Source organism: Rhizopus microsporus (assembly GCF_002708625.1).
Source record: "Rhizopus microsporus ATCC 52813 unplaced genomic scaffold scaffold_2, whole genome shotgun sequence".
NCBI classification, from domain to species: domain Eukaryota; kingdom Fungi; phylum Mucoromycota; class Mucoromycetes; order Mucorales; family Rhizopodaceae; genus Rhizopus; species Rhizopus microsporus.
This window is the reverse complement of record NW_019671917.1, coordinates 1,372,067-1,390,630: the sequence shown is the minus strand read 5'-3', so window position 1 is coordinate 1,390,630 and position 18,564 is coordinate 1,372,067. Positions and strand designations below refer to the sequence as shown.

General features: G+C 37.5%; 5 protein-coding genes across 5 annotated transcripts; 1 reads left to right on the top strand and 4 right to left on the bottom strand.

Moving 5' to 3' along the window:
* Window positions 1-1,881: 1,881 nt before the first annotated feature.
* On the top strand, window positions 1,882-3,492 carry RHIMIDRAFT_234020 (cyclin-like protein; the record flags this gene model as incomplete). Its single annotated transcript, XM_023608077.1, has 7 exons — window positions 1,882-2,080; window positions 2,134-2,405; window positions 2,458-2,567; window positions 2,620-2,706; window positions 2,753-2,846; window positions 2,921-3,130; window positions 3,184-3,492. The coding sequence occupies 7 exons, from the start codon at window positions 1,882-1,884 to the stop codon at window positions 3,490-3,492; spliced, it is 1,281 nt and encodes a 426-aa protein (XP_023470134.1).
* RHIMIDRAFT_61798 (uncharacterized protein) lies at window positions 3,304-5,285 on the bottom strand. The gene is made up of 8 exons (XM_023615471.1): window positions 5,047-5,285; window positions 4,836-4,997; window positions 4,593-4,772; window positions 4,281-4,536; window positions 4,123-4,225; window positions 3,614-4,062; window positions 3,451-3,559; window positions 3,304-3,401 (listed from the first exon to the last, which is right to left on the bottom strand). Exons 1-7 carry the CDS (start codon window positions 5,099-5,101, stop codon window positions 3,505-3,507), a joined length of 1,260 nt encoding a protein of 419 aa, XP_023470133.1. The 5' UTR covers window positions 5,102-5,285; the 3' UTR covers window positions 3,304-3,401; window positions 3,451-3,504.
* A 1,348-nt stretch (window positions 5,286-6,633) lies between these two features.
* RHIMIDRAFT_222902 (RhoGAP-domain-containing protein) lies at window positions 6,634-10,150 on the bottom strand. Its single transcript, XM_023607468.1, has 5 exons — window positions 8,927-10,150; window positions 8,645-8,860; window positions 7,308-8,592; window positions 6,825-7,253; window positions 6,634-6,776 (listed from the first exon to the last, which is right to left on the bottom strand). Exons 1-5 carry the CDS (start codon window positions 9,986-9,988, stop codon window positions 6,703-6,705), a joined length of 3,066 nt encoding a protein of 1,021 aa, XP_023470132.1. The 5' UTR covers window positions 9,989-10,150; the 3' UTR covers window positions 6,634-6,702.
* A 3,039-nt stretch (window positions 10,151-13,189) lies between these two features.
* Window positions 13,190-14,598, bottom strand: RHIMIDRAFT_289230 (acid protease). The gene is made up of 2 exons (XM_023613623.1): window positions 14,333-14,598; window positions 13,190-14,283 (listed from the first exon to the last, which is right to left on the bottom strand). Exons 1-2 carry the CDS (start codon window positions 14,569-14,571, stop codon window positions 13,236-13,238), a joined length of 1,287 nt encoding a protein of 428 aa, XP_023470131.1. The 5' UTR covers window positions 14,572-14,598; the 3' UTR covers window positions 13,190-13,235.
* A 2,288-nt stretch (window positions 14,599-16,886) lies between these two features.
* RHIMIDRAFT_198287 (uncharacterized protein) lies at window positions 16,887-17,345 on the bottom strand (the record flags this gene model as incomplete). Its single annotated transcript, XM_023606273.1, has 3 exons — window positions 16,887-17,036; window positions 17,094-17,175; window positions 17,224-17,345. Coding segments are annotated over 3 exons (354 nt in total), but the record flags the coding sequence as incomplete, so codon positions are not given.
* Between the last annotated feature and the right edge of the window lie 1,219 nt (window positions 17,346-18,564).

The following is an 18,564-nucleotide window of genomic DNA, read 5'->3' as shown; positions in this document are numbered from 1 at the left end:
TGGCGTTCACATCTGCTTTTGTAAACTTCCACGGCATCCAATCCTGCACAGGATGTGGATTGCTTTGGCAACGGGATATAAACGCTTCAAAAAATATTTTCAAGATCGCCAATGGCATCCTTCGTGTATGTGGCAGACCTCAAGCATTTTGTCACCGTATCGAACACGGTTCTCCTTCTGGAGTTTAGACATTTACTCCTAGTATTAGAAACTAGAAACAGAGACTTTTGTGTGCTTTTTATAGATAGCTTTTATTTTTATTAGTAAATTGCCTTTGATAATTATAGGATAATACATACTTAAACATTGATAAATTAATGTATATAATTTTATATCAGTTAACAGCAGTAAAAACTGATGGAGAGAAAAAGGATGGAAAAGCTTATATTCTTATTAAGTAGTCTTTTGCTACTGTCATTTGGAAGCACCAAAATTTACTCGTACTACGCTTTTTCTAATTTTTTGCATTTCCAAACCACCATGTATAGTGTATTTAGCTTCATGAGAGCCTTTCATCATCGTGAGCTTAAAGACTATACATACGGCAATCGAAAACAAACTTTGGATAACATAACCAATGTAATGACTGGTAAAACAATACATCATGAGCCTTTCAAACTATGCCATGCGAGTTTAAAAAAAGAAAGATGTAGGTTGAAGCAACAGAATCGCAGGACCGCTGGATTTCAGCCCATTTCTTCCACAAACAGGCATGCTTTTGCTTATGGTGATGCTAGCTTACCATATTCAAAGAAGTACTTCACGCCAAGCCCTTCCAAGATAACTTTAGATAGAATACAAGTTACGGTTATAAAAAACAGATCATACTAAGCATACAGTAACAGAAACTGCGCCGCCATCTTTCGAAGAAAGCTGTTGTTATCCTAGTTGATGAGAACAAAATTTGTAGCCATTGTCAAACAGAGCTAGACTCTATACCAGTACTAGAACGCGGTTATAATTGTGTTGATTTTACGTTAATAATATATAACCTTTTGTTTTTACTTTATGTTTTTTTGAGTATTTACCGTCTTATATGGTTTTGTTCTAGAAAAAAGAAGAAACGACTGCCTCATAAAAAGAATGCAAGCAGAGAATGCCTTGGTGAAGTAAATGGCCATGAACAAGCCTTATGTCAGTTCAGCGCGTGCCAAACTAAAACCTAAACAGGTAACAATATAATAGCTCATTCATACTTCTTTTATGCGTCTATAACGAACATGTCACTAAATATATAAATGGCCTTTACACCCATCATCTACCCGTTAAAACTTTGTAGGCAGTGCCTAGCTGGTAATGGTGGTGGTAATTTGGTAAGCCTTTTTTAAAACATACTCGCCGTATGTCACTATTATTAGTTTTTGCTCAAATGTTTGGAATAGAGATGTGAATACTGCGTTGAATATTCGGTCAATATTGGTCAGATATGTACAGACTGGCTACAACATCAACACAAGACCTACTGCTTTGGGTGCTTGAACCAACACTATAATGCCATCCGTTTGGCCTCGGCACTCGCAAGTATTTTTTTTTCTGGTCCCAAAAAAGACCTAACTAATGTCATCATTATCCTATCCAATCAAAAAATTCTGGGGGTGATTTAAGTGAGTGCTTAAATGAAATCGCAGTTTTTAAACTTTTTCTCTTTTTCTTCACAGCAAAAAAAAAGCCTTCCCCCATTGTGTATAATTTTTTTCCTTCTTCTTCTTTCTTTTAAGCGTTCATTCCGTTAAAAAAGAAAAAAGAACAAGAAAAAGCGTTTAATTCGACAAGAAGAATTAAATAATAAAAAAGCGAAAAGCCCATAATTACACAAGTAGAGAGAGATTTGCTTGCACGAAGATCTTCTTCACCTCTGCAATCATCTATTCATAGACGCCAATGGGCACGACTAAAAGTCGTAAATCTAGGCGGAATAACTCAAGACCAGCTGCCTTCACCTTTTTATCTAATATCTCACTCGGAAATGAAAGTGAAAAACCACCTGATGAGCCGTCTATACGAAAGTTATCGTTTTATGCCAACAATACTACACCAACAACAGAAGATATTCATTATGTTAATGAAACTTCTTTTGGAGGTAAACTAAAAGAACTTGATTGAAACGAAAAAACTCACCCCTTATGGTTCTAGCTGCTTCTTTGCATTCAACAGATAGTAGTTTTTCAGGAGAAGATGAAAGCGCCTTACCTTCTGATACTCAAGACCGAACTTATACAGCCGTTACTCAACCCATTATGACACCTAAAGGAAAACAGCAGCCTAAGCGCTCACCTTCGGATCATAGCAGTAATCTAACTTTAGACAGTACCAGCAGTGGTGAGATTCATCACCATAAACTGACGAGAGAGGACAGCGAAAGACCGATTGCTTCTGAAAAAATAAAGAAAAAGACCAACAAAGATGTAAGGCTGACGGGTAATGCTGTGTACCATGGAGACTTACCGTATTCTGTAGCACACAGCAGGAAGCATGTCATTTATGTCTGTATTCCGTTATTATACGGATAAGCTTCGTCAATCGACAAGTAAAAAGAAGACCGAGATGTCTGCCAACAAGGGCTATGTGTAAGTTATTATGAGCTCAAGTAGACAACATATACTTACATGTTATCTATAGCCAACAACAGTTGGAAAGTTATGATTCTTACCGACATCGAAAAGCTCAATCTTATGCTCACTTCCTTACTCCAGCTGGTTCTTTACTGTAAGTTGTAGCCATAAAAGACATGAGTTATTCACGTAATTCTTAGTGAGGAAGACAGTGTGAATAACGAGACAGCATATGACCCATTCTTCCTTGATGATGATAGCTATGGACAATACGGCCTTGATCCAGGCTCTTTGGTATAGTATCATTAGAAGTTTTAGTGAAAACTTTAATTTATGAGTTAACACATAGTCTATTTATTTTTTAATAGGGATCTTTGGCTAACGGTATGAGACCATCAGATATGAAGAGAGAAATGAACGAACAGTTTAGACTAAATCATCCAGAGATACCTGTTGAGCTTACACTAAGTAAGATTAGGGCCATTAAACTTCATTTATTAGAAATTGGAAAACAACTGGACTTGGAAATATCTAGTGTGGCACATGCTTATGTTTACTTTGAAAAGCTTGTTATCAAGGTATTTCTAGACACACACTAATATATGTATATAGTACTCATTCATGATAATAGAATGTGGTGACGAAAAAGAACCGTAAATTGATTGCCGCTTGTTGTTTATTTTTAGCAACCAAGGTGAATGAAGCAAAAGGCACATGGTTCAAGCCATTGTTAGAAGCTATGGATGATGAACTGAATGTTGACTCAAAAGAAATTCACGAGCATGAATTCGCCGTATTTGCAGATCTTGAGTTTAATCTATACGTGCCTAAAAGAGAATTTATGCCGCACTTTGAGAGAATATTTAGTCATTTGGAACATAAAAGCATACAAGAGTACCTTGGCAATTCGAACTTCTATAACGGTTGTCAAGTTTATTAAATAAATGATATTTTATTTTATAACAAGTGGAATGGTATTATTGTCTCCTGTCGTTTGACTGTGTAAACTAATGAATGTGTTCATCTCTCTTCTCGGTAAAGCAGTCCTTGTGAATAGATACCTGATTTTCTTGAGAAACCGTAACACAGACTTTGGTTGCTGTTCTCTTTCGATTGGATAAGTTGCAGCTGCAGCAGGAGTTGTTGTTGTATTATTGTCATGACTACTGCTACTACTCGTGCTCGTCGTCAGGCTCTTGTTATCTTGTAGTTTTTCCTCTTTTGCAGATATCCAATGTTCTTTAGTTGTATCTGCACTTGGTATATCTTGCATCTCCTCTTCTTCTTCTGGCATATGTGCTGGATCCGACTTTGAACTTAGCAAGGCCACGCCATAGATCAATACAGCGATACCTACAAAGACAAGGATAATGGCCCAAGGAGGATAGTTACCGACCTCATCCAGATAGATGATAGTATTCACCAACCCCAAGGCAGTATAGGTACCATAAAACACAGGAACGACCACGACCGAAGAGTAAAGTTTGAGAGCTGTGTTCAGGCAATAGACCTATATGCATAAATTAGATTCCTTTCAGTGCATTTCGTACACACATGCTTCCCCCCTGACCTGCATGACAGCTGTGATAATAAGTGCCAATATAATAAAGCGACTTGTATTATCATTAAATTGATTGACTTGAGATTGAAGTGAGAGAGTGAACAGCTTGACTCTAAAGATATAATTAGAATGAAACGGCATAATCAGCATATACTGTTTCCTGCTACCCGCTTTTTGCTAATAATAGAGTTTCGCTTGCTAATAATCCACCTTCGACGCTAAACATCAAGCCGACGATGTGCTTCATTTTTCTCTGATTCATGTTTGCAAACAAATGCAGTCTTCTTGACGTATCTGCAATTTCCCAATTTGACCAAATCGAAAAAAATAGACCGCCAAAGGTGGTGATATTTAATACACTGAAGTAAATGATAAATATGGGTCGAACAAATAAAATTTTAAGGCTATCTAACGAAATGGATTCTTCGGCTTTTTTATATTGTATAAATAAATATCCCTTAAAGACATATGTAACTTACGGTCTTCTCCATTGTACATGCCTCCAAAGACAACGATCCATATAACAGATGCTACAACTACAAACGTACCAAGAACATCCTTCCGTGTGATGTTGGTACCAACAAGTATTTTGGCAAATATAAAGTTGAATATGAGTGCAACACTACCAAGAGGTGCAACCCACTGAGTTTTTAGATAGTCTAGACGTAATCATCGTCAGTTCTTCTCACTTTTTTTTTGGATTTTTTTTTTCTTCTCTTTACTAAGTGCAATAGTACTGCCTATCAATTGACTCGCAATATAGGTGTATAGACCAATATGCCATAGTGGTCTACTACAGTCTCCACGTTGCTTTTCTCTACTTGCTTCTTTAACATGATCCAGTTTTAATATATTTAATCCAAGTGCATCCATAAATGATGCGCCTTATAAACTTGTTAGTCATTATATATAAAACATTCTTCACTACTCTACCTAAAGAGACAAATACACCAATAGCAAACCGTATAACATTGTCTTCTGAGCCCATATTGAGTGTATATGTATATGTATATATATTTATTTAATCCTTTTTTTATTGTATATATATGGTATACAGCATATATATGTATATAGTTGACTATGTATGTGTATATATATATATATATTTGTATATACAAGGTTTATTATCTTTATATGTACAAAAGAAAAGAAAAAGAGAAAGAGAAAGAGAGAAAAATCAAGAAATAAAGAAGGAAAGAATATAAAAAGGGGGAAAATCATTATAGACGCACACATACAAATGTATATTTATATTTATGCATGATCGACTTTTGATAATTCTTTAGAAAGCACTAAATTTAGTGCATTATTAAAAAAAATTGAATAGGAAAAGAAAGAAAACAAGGGGAAGGGGAACTGGTAGAAAGCATCAAGAAGGGGAATAAAGAGAACAAAGTGAACAAAGAGTCCAAAGAGAGAGTGTGTGGAAGAGAATGTATCGATTACATTAATCTGTGTTTATAAACATGTCAAAGAGATCAAGAGCACATATAAAAAGGCACTATAAATGATGATTTGAACACATCAACCTGTGAGATGCACGCTTGTTAGGATGTCACCTTCTATGGCAATAGAGTAACACGAATTGTTTCCCTTTTCAGAGGCAATCTCGGAAAACAAAGTTGTATGATTGGCTAGAAATAACCTATATGCCCACAAAAGAAGGTGCATGCTATGGATGATCTTGTTTGAGCTATTTTAATACATAAAGTGAAAATACGTAACAAATATTCAAGAGGCTTTCAAATTTCCTTTAAAGGCTTCCACAACGTTGCATTTTATCTTTAAGGTCGAGGTATTTTTTTAGAGCAAAAAATGTTACAAAATATGAAAAAAAAAGCAAAAGAGGGGTCAAAAGGGGTCCCCTCCTCTCTCCCCTCCCCTTGCTCATGCTAATAAGAAAAACAACTTTTAAAGTGATTGCTGTGTTGACACTTGATAAATATGAATGGCAAACTATTGTGGTTAGGCTATGGCACAAAAGGTATCTCTCGGTCCTTATAACAATGGTAATGGTGACCTGGATAATGCTTTTAGTATAAAGGGAGTATTAGCTAGTGCTACTAATATTATCATTTGGTAAGAGTATAAAATAGACTATATGTATAATGTTTGCTGTTTAGCAGCAATGCAAGACAAGGCCGGTGCTTTCTCGAATACTGACATGCAAGGCTTCAACAAACCTGCATAATTAAACCAGTGTCTATTATAGCTTAGACAAAGAAGAACAGTACAAATCTCATTTAATGAAAGGACAATCTTCAATCCGTCCAAAGGAAGCACATTAAGTTCAATGAGTTGCTTACACTTTATTCACAAAGTATTTGCACGCTGATAAAAAAAATGATAATTTCAGACAGCAAAATGAAACAACAAAAACAGCCTTTTCAGTTACGTGTTAGTTATAAGTGCTGACCACATTTGTTTTATGTATCTCTCAAAAAGACAGAATTGATTGCCTTTTTAATAATAAAGAAAGGATTGGTAGTCAATTAAAGTGTAATTGTTATTGATTTATTATTATTATTACTACTACTACTATTAATATTATTATAAATATGCTACTATTATTATTAAAGCTGTTTAAGGTTATATTCTTTGATCACTCGTATCATATATAGTCAAATCATCCACTTCTTCATCTTCATCAAGAACAGGTGGACCTACTTGCATATTAGTAACATTGGCCGTATAATTACATATACACTTACCATCCATATTCTTTTCTAAATCTACAATCGCATTGGGTGCTCCATCCATATAATTTACACTATTACGATTGCTACGTCCATGCTCTTCTCTCACTAGACGAAGTGTTGTCTTCCGACTTAGAGCAGGCGCAGGCTTCTTAGCTTCCTCCTCTTCGTCTTCAATCATTCTTGGTGCTGCATCACCATTCTCAGTTGTCCAAAAGATGTATTCAAATTCGCTCATGAATAGGTTGAAAATGGTAGGCGGGATACCAAGTGTGGGTGAAAATACAATACTCACATTGCGCATTGTCATCTTGTTTACATCAGAATGCTGCACCACTCGTATCAAGTGCGCTGTAAGTGCTCGAAGAAGGGTGTAGTTGGATAGTGGAAGAAGAGAGACTAGACGACCCAGTTCATTGACTCGGTCTTTGCGGTCCAGTAAATCTATGTAGATAACGTGTTAATGTTATGTTGGTTCGTATTATTTTATTGTCTTACCGATGACATGTAAGAATTCTGTTCGATGCTCTCTTGTCAATACACTCGTTGGAAGTTCACGTAACCACATCTTTAGTAAACCTGCGACAACATGTACATCATATTCATTCTTTGAAGCCAGTAAGTTAACATCACCTTCTTGGTTAAATCTCTCCTTGAGAGCCTTCATAGTGGCGTTACTACCGCTTAAACGATAAAGGCCTTCTTCCATAACAGCATTCATAGCATCCAAATACTCGATACAGCGGTATACAATAGCAGGCAGCTCATAACCCTCATTGATTCTTGATATACGTACAGCTACATCCAAAGGCACACCAAATACCTGCTTGGCAGACTTTGCTTCCTCTTGTTGCTTAGATTTTTGTCGTTCGGCTTGTTCATGTGACGAGCGTGATAAGAAGCCACGGAAGCCAGATGAGGAATTGCTAGTGGAAGAACTGTTGCTCTGACTAAGCTTCATGTCGGATTCTCCGTTGTTGGTTGTCGTAGATGAAGAGGATCGTAACAGTTGTTGTTGATCAGCACTGCTATTACTGTTACTACTAAACATCTTTTTGCCCCAAAACGTCATTCGATGAGCCTTGTTTCGTGCTTTCTTTTCATTATCCACATCATCTGATGCAACTGTTGTAATGATCGTTGGGGAAGCAGCTCTCTGAGGACGCGAGGAATGGTGTTCCTGCTTCTTTCCTTCCGTTATCAGGTTACCCATTGAACTGCGACGAACAATTGGAGGTCGAGGTGCATGTAGAGTTCTACTATGATCAAGACTAGGCCTGGGCATGTCTGTCATACTCCCCCACGTTGTCGGAAGGGAGTCGGAACTCTCACTGGAAATAGAAGGCGTAGGTTGATTAGGGATATTCAATCCACCATTTTCCTCTGGATGAACATTGACAGCAGGAACAACTGCGTTGAACTTCTCCATGTCTGCTGCATTATCCAACTTGACTTGGCTCATCGGTTGAGCCGAGACTGTTCTGATCTCTCCTTTTGATAGCTTTCTAGGCTTCTCTGAAGATTTTTTCTTGTGTGGTTTGAAATTATCCTCGAGTTGTATGTTTTGTGTCAACGCCTGGACCCATTCGTCACGGTCATCATCCGAGTTGGCGCAGAGGATGTGTCGGACAAAATGAGAGGAACCTGTTTTTCTTTGCTCGACAATTAAAAATGCGTGTCGATAGATGTTGTTGTATTCTTCTGCTGCTGGTGTGGTCCCTGGCATCTGACGGCCGATTTGAGCATTTGTCAATCGAATCGAACCTAACTGATTTCCTTCTTTCTGTAGACAACAGGGTTAGATTAAGGGAGAAACGATAAAAAGGACAACTTACAGATTCATAATATTCAAGTACGTTATCATTCAATACAAAATAACGAGTCTTCCAGCCGCCAAAGTTCTTGCCTCTCTTGGTTAGATATCCTTCTTTGTGTCCTGGTATTTGATGCTTTACGGTATCTACAATATTAGTGCTTAAAAATTCGCACAGATGTGAGGTATTTTCTAGAGGTAAGGCCACAATATGCTGTAAATATTGCTCCAAAGCAATCTATATTCAACATAGTGAATGAGTTTCTGGCTACTGAGGCTTTGGTTGTATTTTTTTTTTCCTTACCTTTCGTTGATCTACTTTACTGGGCGCATTATTTGAAAATAACGCCTTATCGGGTAACTTGCCTATTCTTGCTGTTGCTGATCGATTGCTACGCTGCGCCTTTAGCTTGGAATCAAGCGTTAAAAAGTCAGAGTATAGTTTTTCAACTCTCCATTTTTCTTCAAATTCGTCTTGGTGTCCAAGTGATCCAATCGCAATGATAAATGAAATCACTTCCTTGCCTTTATCATTTGGCTTGATATTGGACCCCACAAGCTTGATATGAATATTGGCCATATTTCTCATAAATGAGGTGTTGTCCTGTTTAGGTTCATCATCTGGTTTTTCGTAGGTGGGCAAGTTGGGAGTTGACATGTTTTTCATTGACTGTTGGATATCACTATTAGCACGATGTAGCACTGCACTCTCACGTTTCGAACGAGTTGTTCGAATAGAAGGAGTAGCAGGAGGAGGAGAGGCTGCTCTCATGGTTGGATCATGTTCCAGGGCAGCTCGAGCAGGTGGCATCATAGATTCTCTCTGGTGCTGACGTCTGTCCAGGGACGAAGAGGACTTGCTGGGTGTAGGAACAATGATCTTATTGTTGCTGGGCAGAGGTGCACTGTCCTTACGGATAACCTGTGTTGGTGAATGAGGACCAGGAGCAGGCGAGCCAGGTGAAGATCGACCATGTATGATGTCTTCAGGCTCATTCTGCAAGAAAACGGCATCGACTCGTTCCTTTAGCGGTCGATAAGGCGACCGTGGCGGTGGCATCGGGCTCAAGGGAGGCAATTCAACAGGTGATGTTTCACTTGGTGTTGCAACAGAGGCATCGTCGGCCTCAGCAATCTCCTTTAATGTCTGAGGTGAAATGAGTAAAGAGGTTACTCGCTGCTTACGAATCATTTCTTTTTCAAGCGAGTTGACTTTATCCAAAAGACCATCACGATCAGCTGAAAGTCGAGCATTCTCTTTTTGAAGGTTTTGGATCATGACTCTCTGCTTTTCAATGATCTTCCAAAGCTGATCGTTTTGTGATCGTAAGTGGCTAACTTCATCTTGGCCGTATGTTAAAGACATGTGTATTTAAAAAAGAGTGGAAGGGGGTAGTTAATAAAAGAAGAGAAAAAGGGTATAAAATAAAAATGAATACTAAATTTTTGTTATAAAGCAAAAAGTAAAGAAAAGAGGAAGGGGGTAAGAGAGAAAGACAGTGAAGAAAGAAAGAAAGAGAGAGAAAGAGAGGGAGAAAGGGGAGGTTTATTTAGGGGAAAGAAACGATTCAATATAGTAGGCGGGCTGTTTGGTTATAAAAAGGAGGTTTTCTAATGATAGATACAGGTGAAAGGAGCCGTTTGTTTCTTGCTTATAAATGTAGTACAAACGACAAAGATCAATGTCTTACAAAACCGGGCTTTTTTACCTTCGAAGGAAAATCTTATAAATCGACCTTATTGCCTTTATCATTTTATTTTATGCCAATCTATTTGTTGCTTGGTTACTATCATTGGCCTCTACTGCAAAAAGAACAATAAAGAGTACTTTACTCTATCTCCTGAACTCAAGGGTTTCATTTGATCTTGTGTAATATTAATATTTAAATATTGACAATATTACCATAGCAGCAACATTTCCGTTGTACTTTTGAGCCCAGCTTTTTGTTTAGACAAACGCGGAATGGAATCAAGTTGATACCTGTTTGATGCTACTTTATGCTGCACACATGAGTATCATCCATGCTACATAGCATTAACATGGTGTCACAATCACAAAAAAAAATAAAGGAAGCAGGATAACACAAATCTATAACTTTTTACAAATAATAGAGATCATCTGCCCTTATATTGTCACATATATGCTATCACAAAAGTGCTATGAGTTAATTGAACGATCGCATCTGATGCAGGATGGCTAAAAAGAAAGGCACCACTTTTCATCTCAATCAAGTCAATAGATGACAGCCTTTTACAGACAAAGAAAAAAGACAATTAGGCACGGTAGTGAACGAGTGAAGGTATAGCTTATCTTGTTACAGGGGAAGAAAGAGGAGTGCAGCTACTTTGTCAACCAAGACATCAGCGGCTACAACGAAGTCTTTCTGTAGCCAGAGACGAGATCAATACAGAGCAAAGATCGGCAGAATGAATGGCCATGTAGTCAAGGTCGGCACATGATTCGACGAGATTATCCGAAGACACAGACTTAAAAGTTCTTTACTAGTGGTTGGACAAAAGGAGGACAAACTTTACAGGTCGCATATTTAAAGAGCTTGAACCATTAGGAGTGGTTGCTCGATGGCTGTATATGCCGAACTAGGTAGGTTAATGAGCGTAGTAAGCAGTGAGATTAGTAAAATATGAATATGTCCCCTTAATTGTAAGCGAATTGAACGCGTAAAGTATCATTTTGATTGGAGAACAAAGCAAGCCTTTGAAAATTGTATGTATATGGTTATTTTGAACACCTCCGCGCAATAGGAAATTTTAGTCCGAAATTAAAGCCTTCTACTAAAAAGCTAAAGGTTTCTACATAAGTCTACACAAAATTAAACATTTCTATGCAAATCTACACCTTTCTACACAAGACTCAAAGAAGTGGCTGGCCTTAGTTTTTATGCCATAAAATAAAGAGACAAAGTATAATATAGTCACACATTATTTGGTTTCGTACCAAAATGTAATATGCGAAACTTAATATATATACATCTCTTATTAAAGTTGGAACGTCCGTTGGGAGAAAAAGAAAACAAAGCTCAGGTGTGAAGCAAGAAAAGCAAAAAACCAAAAGACAAAAAACGGCAAAATGTTCTTCATCAGTTATTTGCACTAGTTATAAATAAACTGGCCACAAATCAGCACGCTCTCCAGATTGCCCTAATCATATGTTGTCAGAAAACGAGGTTTTTAGTCGAAATTTGGGACAACAATTTAAAACATCCACAAGAAAGCTACCGTTTGATCAATGTGTTCACAGTTTCTACCAGAGTGTCTTGAAGTCTAGGGCCGTCTCTGCATGTAAAGACATGCGTTAAGTAGTTTTCAGAGCTCAGCTTTTTATGAACCAGTACACACTGAACTTAAAAATCCATTCGAATCATATCTTTAAACAAAATTTTTGGTATTCAATATGTCAATTAGTTATGGATAAGTGGGTGACAGACAGTGCTGCGCTTCCAGAAGGCTTACTTGAAAGCTGAAATATTGTTTAGACAAAGTCATAGAAGTATCATATATACCAAAAACTTGCGAGTGGAGTTAGCCAATGCCTTTCAGAGGCATGTGTACAACTAGCAACCCCATATACAAACTGCATAGTCGAGAAATTTGAAGCAAGATTGCTTAAATACCTTTCGTATCTTATTCAAAACAATTTCGTGGTAAGCTCCATTTTTTATGTGAAATATTCTACTAGAATATGTAAATAATTCATGATATATAGTCAATGGCGTACCAAGGCGTGAAGAAAATAGATTATGACTATTGTTATCATTCTGTTTGCAAAGGAGAGCTCAAATAGCCGCAAGATGCTACTTTCACTCAGGAAATAAAAACAGCAGTTGATGAGGCTTGCCTGTCATTGCAGCAGCTTATAACCACACAAGTAGCACTAAAGGAATTGTCTACGTCTCTAAGTGATTTTTTGCCTTGTATCTTGTATATACCATTGACATATGAAGCAGAACATAAAGGGCACCATGCTTATGATGTTAGAAGACTGCCTCTGCCTAGGCTTTTTTCTGTGTTACCAAATCCATCGTTGCGCTGGCAATTCATCAATATCAGTGCAAATTCTTTGCCTGCCTTTGTTAAAGAAACTCTACCAAAGGGATATAGCGATCAACTACGAATGTTCTATAGAGTTTTTAATCTCAAAAAATTAAGAATCAATAGGTAAAAACTTGTCTGTAGATTGCTTACTTGTACAATACTTAGTAACTTTCTTTGTTTGTTTGAATAGCGTTGACGACTTGCTTCCGAATCAGAACAACAAAATTACGTTTGAAAATACTATCAAGTCTGATGGGTTTTCAGTTTATTTTGTATTCAGCAAAAGAACAACAAAAGATGCCTCTTTAACAGCAAACACTGATTTAAAGCTTGGAGATTTTGACTTGGAAGAAGTAAAGAAAACTTACTAGCCCATGTTTCTAGATCCTGGGAGAAAAGGCGCGTTCACTGCTGCAATTGGTTTAGATACAACCAACCATCAAATAAGACGCTGCTCAACAGCAGAGTATTATCACATGGCCGGATCGACAAAGCACTAAATTTTTGTATAGTACGAACACTAAATACATATTCCTTTATTTATTATACAAAATGATCTATTATACAGACACTTTAGTAGTTGTACCAACCAGTGGAGCAAACCCTGTTTGAGCCTTTCCAATATCAAATACAAGGTACATATTGTGTAAAAATGTTTGACCAATCAGCAAGAAATGCAAATCTTTGTTGGCTCGAATACCCCAGGCACACTTGGTTGCTCTTTTACCATCTAGAGAGTCTAGAGGAATAATCATTTCGGAGGCTGGCATATCAAGGATGAGAGGCGAAGAATCTTTGGCTGTTTCGTCAAGAGAATGAGATAATCCGAGCTGAATTCGTTTAGTGGTGTTGAGATAGCTACAGTCAATGTCCCATAAAGGACTATCAGGTACTACTGCTGTGAAATTGTTTGAGCCTGTGAGGCCTGCAAAGATGGCTTGTGCATATTCAAGAGGTAATTCAGTGAATGGTGCACCAGTGTCAAAGATAGCAAGAGGGTAACTTGTGTCATTTAACAAGCTTGTATGGACTTGCTCTGTTCCGTTATCAGCAACAGCAAGGAACTGGCCGTAGGATTGCCAGTGGGTGTATCCAAGAGTGCTATTAAAAGGGACTACAGGAACATATTGGATATCACCTGTGTGCTTTGTAGAATCAATTGCTCCAAGAACCATTTCGCCTTTATCGCCAGGTACGGCAAAGCCTGGACCATAGGCCCAAGAGAAGATAGGTTCAGGAATTAGTCTTTGTTCAGCCATGTTGGTTACAAGAGGGTTGTATGTTTGCTTACGGCTATTAGTTCCGTTAGGGAAGCCAAGTCCAAGTATACCAGAGATATCCGGCTCATCAGGCATCAGCGCATTAAGCATGTTGGCAGAGATGTTATGCATGAGAGCAAATTTCTGATGTTCAACAGTGATATTGCCAAATGATACTGTTTCATAGGCATAGCTTCCATTTGCGTAATTGTAAGTGGGAGGAGTGCCATATTTAAGAACACTGGCATCATTCTCTATAGATACATAGCTTGAAGACAAACTTTCATTAAATCCGTGAGTTGGACAACTACTTGATTTACAGCTTGCCGAAGTAACCCAGAGATCTGCACTAATATAAATCAGTTAGCTTTTATAAAGATGAAATGACATGTGTGTACCTTCCGGTGTCTAATGTAACAACGAATTTCTGTGGAGGTGTTCCGATCGATATTTCAGAATAATAATAGGCAGAGTCAGTAATAGTTTCGATAATCGAAACATCGCGTTTTGCCAATCTTGATCCTTTTCTAAAGATAGGTATTTTTATTGCAGAAGGGCTTGGAAGAACAAGGGCTGTTACAGCAGTTGTAGATGCAGTAATGGCGATTGCCCAAAATAGAGTGTTTTGAAGATGCATAATGCTTTACAATATTTCTTAATGAAATCAAGCAAAAATATATGTAGCTTTTATATTGATTGATATAAGCTATTTAAGCCTTTGCTTTTGGAATAAGGTGGCTCAAGCTCTCATGTGCGCACTTCGCCACAATTTTATAAATAATGGGGCTTATCGCTGACATTGTCTGCTTTCGAACAATTGACTGCGCTTTGGCTTTAGGTTCGGCCATTAATCCAGAAAAAGAAATTGTATGTCGTACCTGAAATAACCGTGCCGTTGGTGAAAGGGATAGTCAAGAATGTGATTTACAACCGTCCTTGGTATCATTAATAGTATTAATAGGCCCTCATAATTATCTCACTCATATAATAAAAAGTGAACTGTAATAAGTACGCCAACGTAGATACATATAAAAAAAAAGAGGCTTATTATTATAAGTATGCCCAAACACTTCTATCTGGTCGCTATCGTCGACCTCTTTCTAATTGTAGTACATGTTAATTATGCTAATGACATACTGAATCGAGATCCTATTCCTTACTTTGATTTTACTGGCTTCTGTTTCTTCTGACTCTCCATATGAAATTATGACACCTGTATTTTATACAGCGTCTATTTAGATAAGGCAACAGCAAAGATTTGAGCATAGCAATTAATAAATTACTATAAAAAAGAGGAGCAAAGAAATTTAATTGTTCTTTCTTCATAGCTTTGTAAGGAAGAAGTAAGGCTCTGTATTAAAACTGATCTCTCAGGCAATACAAGAGATGTTCTGAAGGAATCATCGCCATTACAGCTCAAAGATACTAAAAGATACGTCAGTAAATGCTTCATGAGGTGTGGACAACAAAAGATTTAAGAGGTAGTACTAATGACGTCTTGGTAACCCAGTAACAATTGTGTCATAGGCACGACTGACGGTGAAACATACGCGACAAATTAGTTAAACAGGTCAAGAGTGGATTGATTGTGATGGGTATAGTAATAGTGATCTCGTATGAAGCCAAGCTAGTAAAGGATAAATATAACGTGTATCAAAAAATCCTCTGTAAAGAACACTCTTCAGGAACAGCTGTCAATCCATCGCTTCTAACCGAACTGCAAGACCCAAAGAAGTCTGGCAAATTAGATACATATTACCAAGATGAAACATAAAGAACAGAGAATAAGAAAAACAAACGAATTACTTTTATAAAAAAAGAAAGCTCTAAAATAACAAATCATCAAATGCAGAAGATTGCTTAGTTTGCTGTTGCTGTTGCTGTTGTGGTTGTTGTGGTTGTTGTTGCTGAACATTGAAGGAATTTGCTACACCCCAGTTATCCCAGTTTGCACTAGATGATGAGTTTCTTAATGCGTTCATAGAAGGACCTGTCGAGGGCTTTGCAGGTTCTGACTTTTTGCCCAATGAGTCCAAGCTCACAAAAGAGGAGGCCTGTGACCAAATGCCACCGATGGATGATGTGTTACTTTCTGTTTCAGAGGCTTTTCCGGTATTCTTTATCTGCGTGGTTTGTTGAATAGGAGACAAGGTGTTTGATGGAATTGTACGGTTTGCTGCAAGAGTATCATAGGACATGGCTTGTGACAGCATCAAACCTGAGCTATGCTGCTGAGGTGCAGGTGAGGCGGTAAAGCTATCATCACCTAATAAGTCAAAGATATCATTGGTTTTCTTTGAAGCTGCGGTGGTGTTGGAAGTGGTAGCAGTGGCCGTAGAGGCATGACCATGAACTGTAGCAGTGGTTGATGGTGGAGCAGGGGCACTTTGGAAGTCATCAAAATCATCTTTAACAAGAAAAAGGTAAGTCAGCCATAAAAACATTCCCCTTTTTTAATACTTTACCATCAGCTCCGTTACCAGCAGCAAAATCACCCCAGTCATCATCATTCGTAGCTTGTTTATGAGCCATAGTAGGTTCATCAAAATCAAACAGATCCTTTGCGGTTACTTTTGTCTTCGACTGTGATGCTTCAGCTCTCGAGCTAGATGCAGATGAAGGTGTTGTAGCTGTTGTTGCCCGCGTAGGTGGAGGTGATGATGGCTCATCATATTTCTTAGTTATATCAGAATCATAAAAGTCGTTCTGAGCACTATCTGAGCCAAAGCCTTCAAATCGAGGGTTGCTGCTGTAACTTCCACCACTGTAACCTCCCGAAGAGGCAAACATCATTCCACCATCAGAACCAACTCCAGTATACTTACTTCTGTTCTTCTTTGCCTTTTTACGTTCTTCTTTAATAGCATCTGTATTGTTTAACAATTCAACCAATTCTTTGGCTCGATTACGCACTTTATCAAAGATATTAGAGCATGATATCCCAACTATAGTTTAAAACTTACCATTTATGCCTTGATCTTTTCCTTTCTCATCAACGTAATGGAAGTTTTTCATCATTTTTATCATTGATATATGAGATCTAGCGTCATCTACAACACGTTCTGAACCATTTTTAACTAAATACTCGAGTAATACAAGAGACTGGAAGTGTGATGGTTAGCGTTGATAACTCTTTTTTTTTAAAAAAAAAAAGTGTACCTTATAAATCTGTCTCCAATATCTAGCCTCCTTTTCTGTGAATCGCTTATAGATTGTGGGCATAATTTCATTAAAGTATTGACTATGCTTAAATAAGTATGCAACTATGAATAGGTTTAATAATATTTACTAATTGTAGGTGCCTTGAGCAATTTCCTGCATTAAAGTACTTGAAGCACCCCAAGCTTCGTTATTTGTCGCTTCATGGACTTTAGCTTCCATCTCGGTATAGTTAAGGACGACATTTTTACTGAGAGAGAATAATTCAGTTATTTTGCTGTTTATCTATTTTATTACATTTACACTTTATTGATGACTTCCTATAAGTGTAACTTGTTTAATATTATATTATCTTATTAACCAAAGACTGATACATACGCGCACTTCCCATAAGTCAGGGATGCTCAAATTCAAATTCGAAAAGGAATTCATATTTACTTTATTGAAAAGAAAAACTACTTAGGGATAAAGGAGAACTCTAAATACCCAAAAAAGTATCGGAGACCTATTCTCTACACCGAGAGAAAGTCCGACATCAACTTTCCAAATTGTATCGAGCCATGAAATAATTTGTTTATAGCATCCTCTTCATTTTTCTTGAGAACGAAGGGTGGTCGTTGTTTGTAATCATCTTGTATAATCCAGTTTTCAGAACATTCACTGTTGCATTAATGTCTGCTTTCTTCGCTTGAAGAGGTTCTTGATCTTTTACCAAAGAAATGGCTGTAAACAGATGATAAGTGACGATATGAAAGGAATTCATATTCCCTTCGTTCTTTTACTGGCCTAGCTTGCTGCAATAATAAATCCTTTTTTAATGTTGGCTTAGAGACGCTTAGGATATGATTAATTTCTTCTCGCTGTGCTTCTTTGGGTATTATTTGATTAATGTTTAATTTATTTCCCCCACTAGACTAGAATAAGAACATATCAGCATTGGCCCGCCTTTGCTAAAGCTCTAATAGTGTTACCTCTGTAAATAATTTTCCACTATGAGTTCTATAATGATAGCGACATCTAGTAAGATGTCAGATGCAATCTTCTGTCCTTTTCTTAAAGTATTTAATATAATTTCGTTATCATTGAGAATAGTCTGAAGAGGCGTGGTGGCCACTTTTATGCATTTTGCTTGTTGTTGTTGTTGTTCTGTGTTTATTTCCTTCTTTTGCGCTTGAAGCTTTTGATCGACGAAAAGCTGAGTATACATTCTTTTCTTATTTCCCTTTACACATTGACGACATGGCAATATCACGGGAATGTATAGCTTTGTGCAAACATCAGATAATTACAAGCGAGTAAGGATTGTACTGGGACTTGTATCTTCTGGAAAAAAAGGCATAGTTTTTTATCCAATCCAGTATTTCTGTTTCGTTACCTTATGACAAATGGGTGTTGTTGCCATATGGTTGATAGTGTATTCAGGAGAAACCAAAGGGCCATCGTCAATAGGAACGGCAGCATATTGAGTAGA

Excerpts from the sequence above, each read along its gene's own strand:
- RHIMIDRAFT_61798 (XM_023615471.1), bottom strand. The coding sequence starts at position 5,101 with ATGGGCTCAGAAGACAATGTTATACGGTTTGCTATTGGTGTATTTGTC. Across the intron at positions 4,773-4,835 it reads AGGCAGTACTATTGCACTTA|ACTATCTAAAAACTCAGTGG; the intron begins GTAAAGAGAAGA and ends GATTACGTCTAG. Across the intron at positions 3,560-3,613 it reads CGGTTTCTCAAGAAAATCAG|TTTACACAGTCAAACGACAG; the intron begins GTATCTATTCAC and ends CACATTCATTAG.
- RHIMIDRAFT_222902 (XM_023607468.1), bottom strand. The coding sequence starts at position 9,988 with ATGTCTTTAACATACGGCCAAGATGAAGTTAGCCACTTACGATCACAA. Across the intron at positions 8,861-8,926 it reads GTAAAGTAGATCAACGAAAG|ATTGCTTTGGAGCAATATTT; the intron begins GTAAGGAAAAAA and ends TGTTGAATATAG. Across the intron at positions 6,777-6,824 it reads TTTAGAAAAGAATATGGATG|GTCCACCTGTTCTTGATGAA; the intron begins GTAAGTGTATAT and ends ATATGCAAGTAG.
- RHIMIDRAFT_289230 (XM_023613623.1), bottom strand. The coding sequence starts at position 14,571 with ATGCATCTTCAAAACACTCTATTTTGGGCAATCGCCATTACTGCATCT. Across the intron at positions 14,284-14,332 it reads GTTACATTAGACACCGGAAG|TGCAGATCTCTGGGTTACTT; the intron begins GTACACACATGT and ends GATTTATATTAG.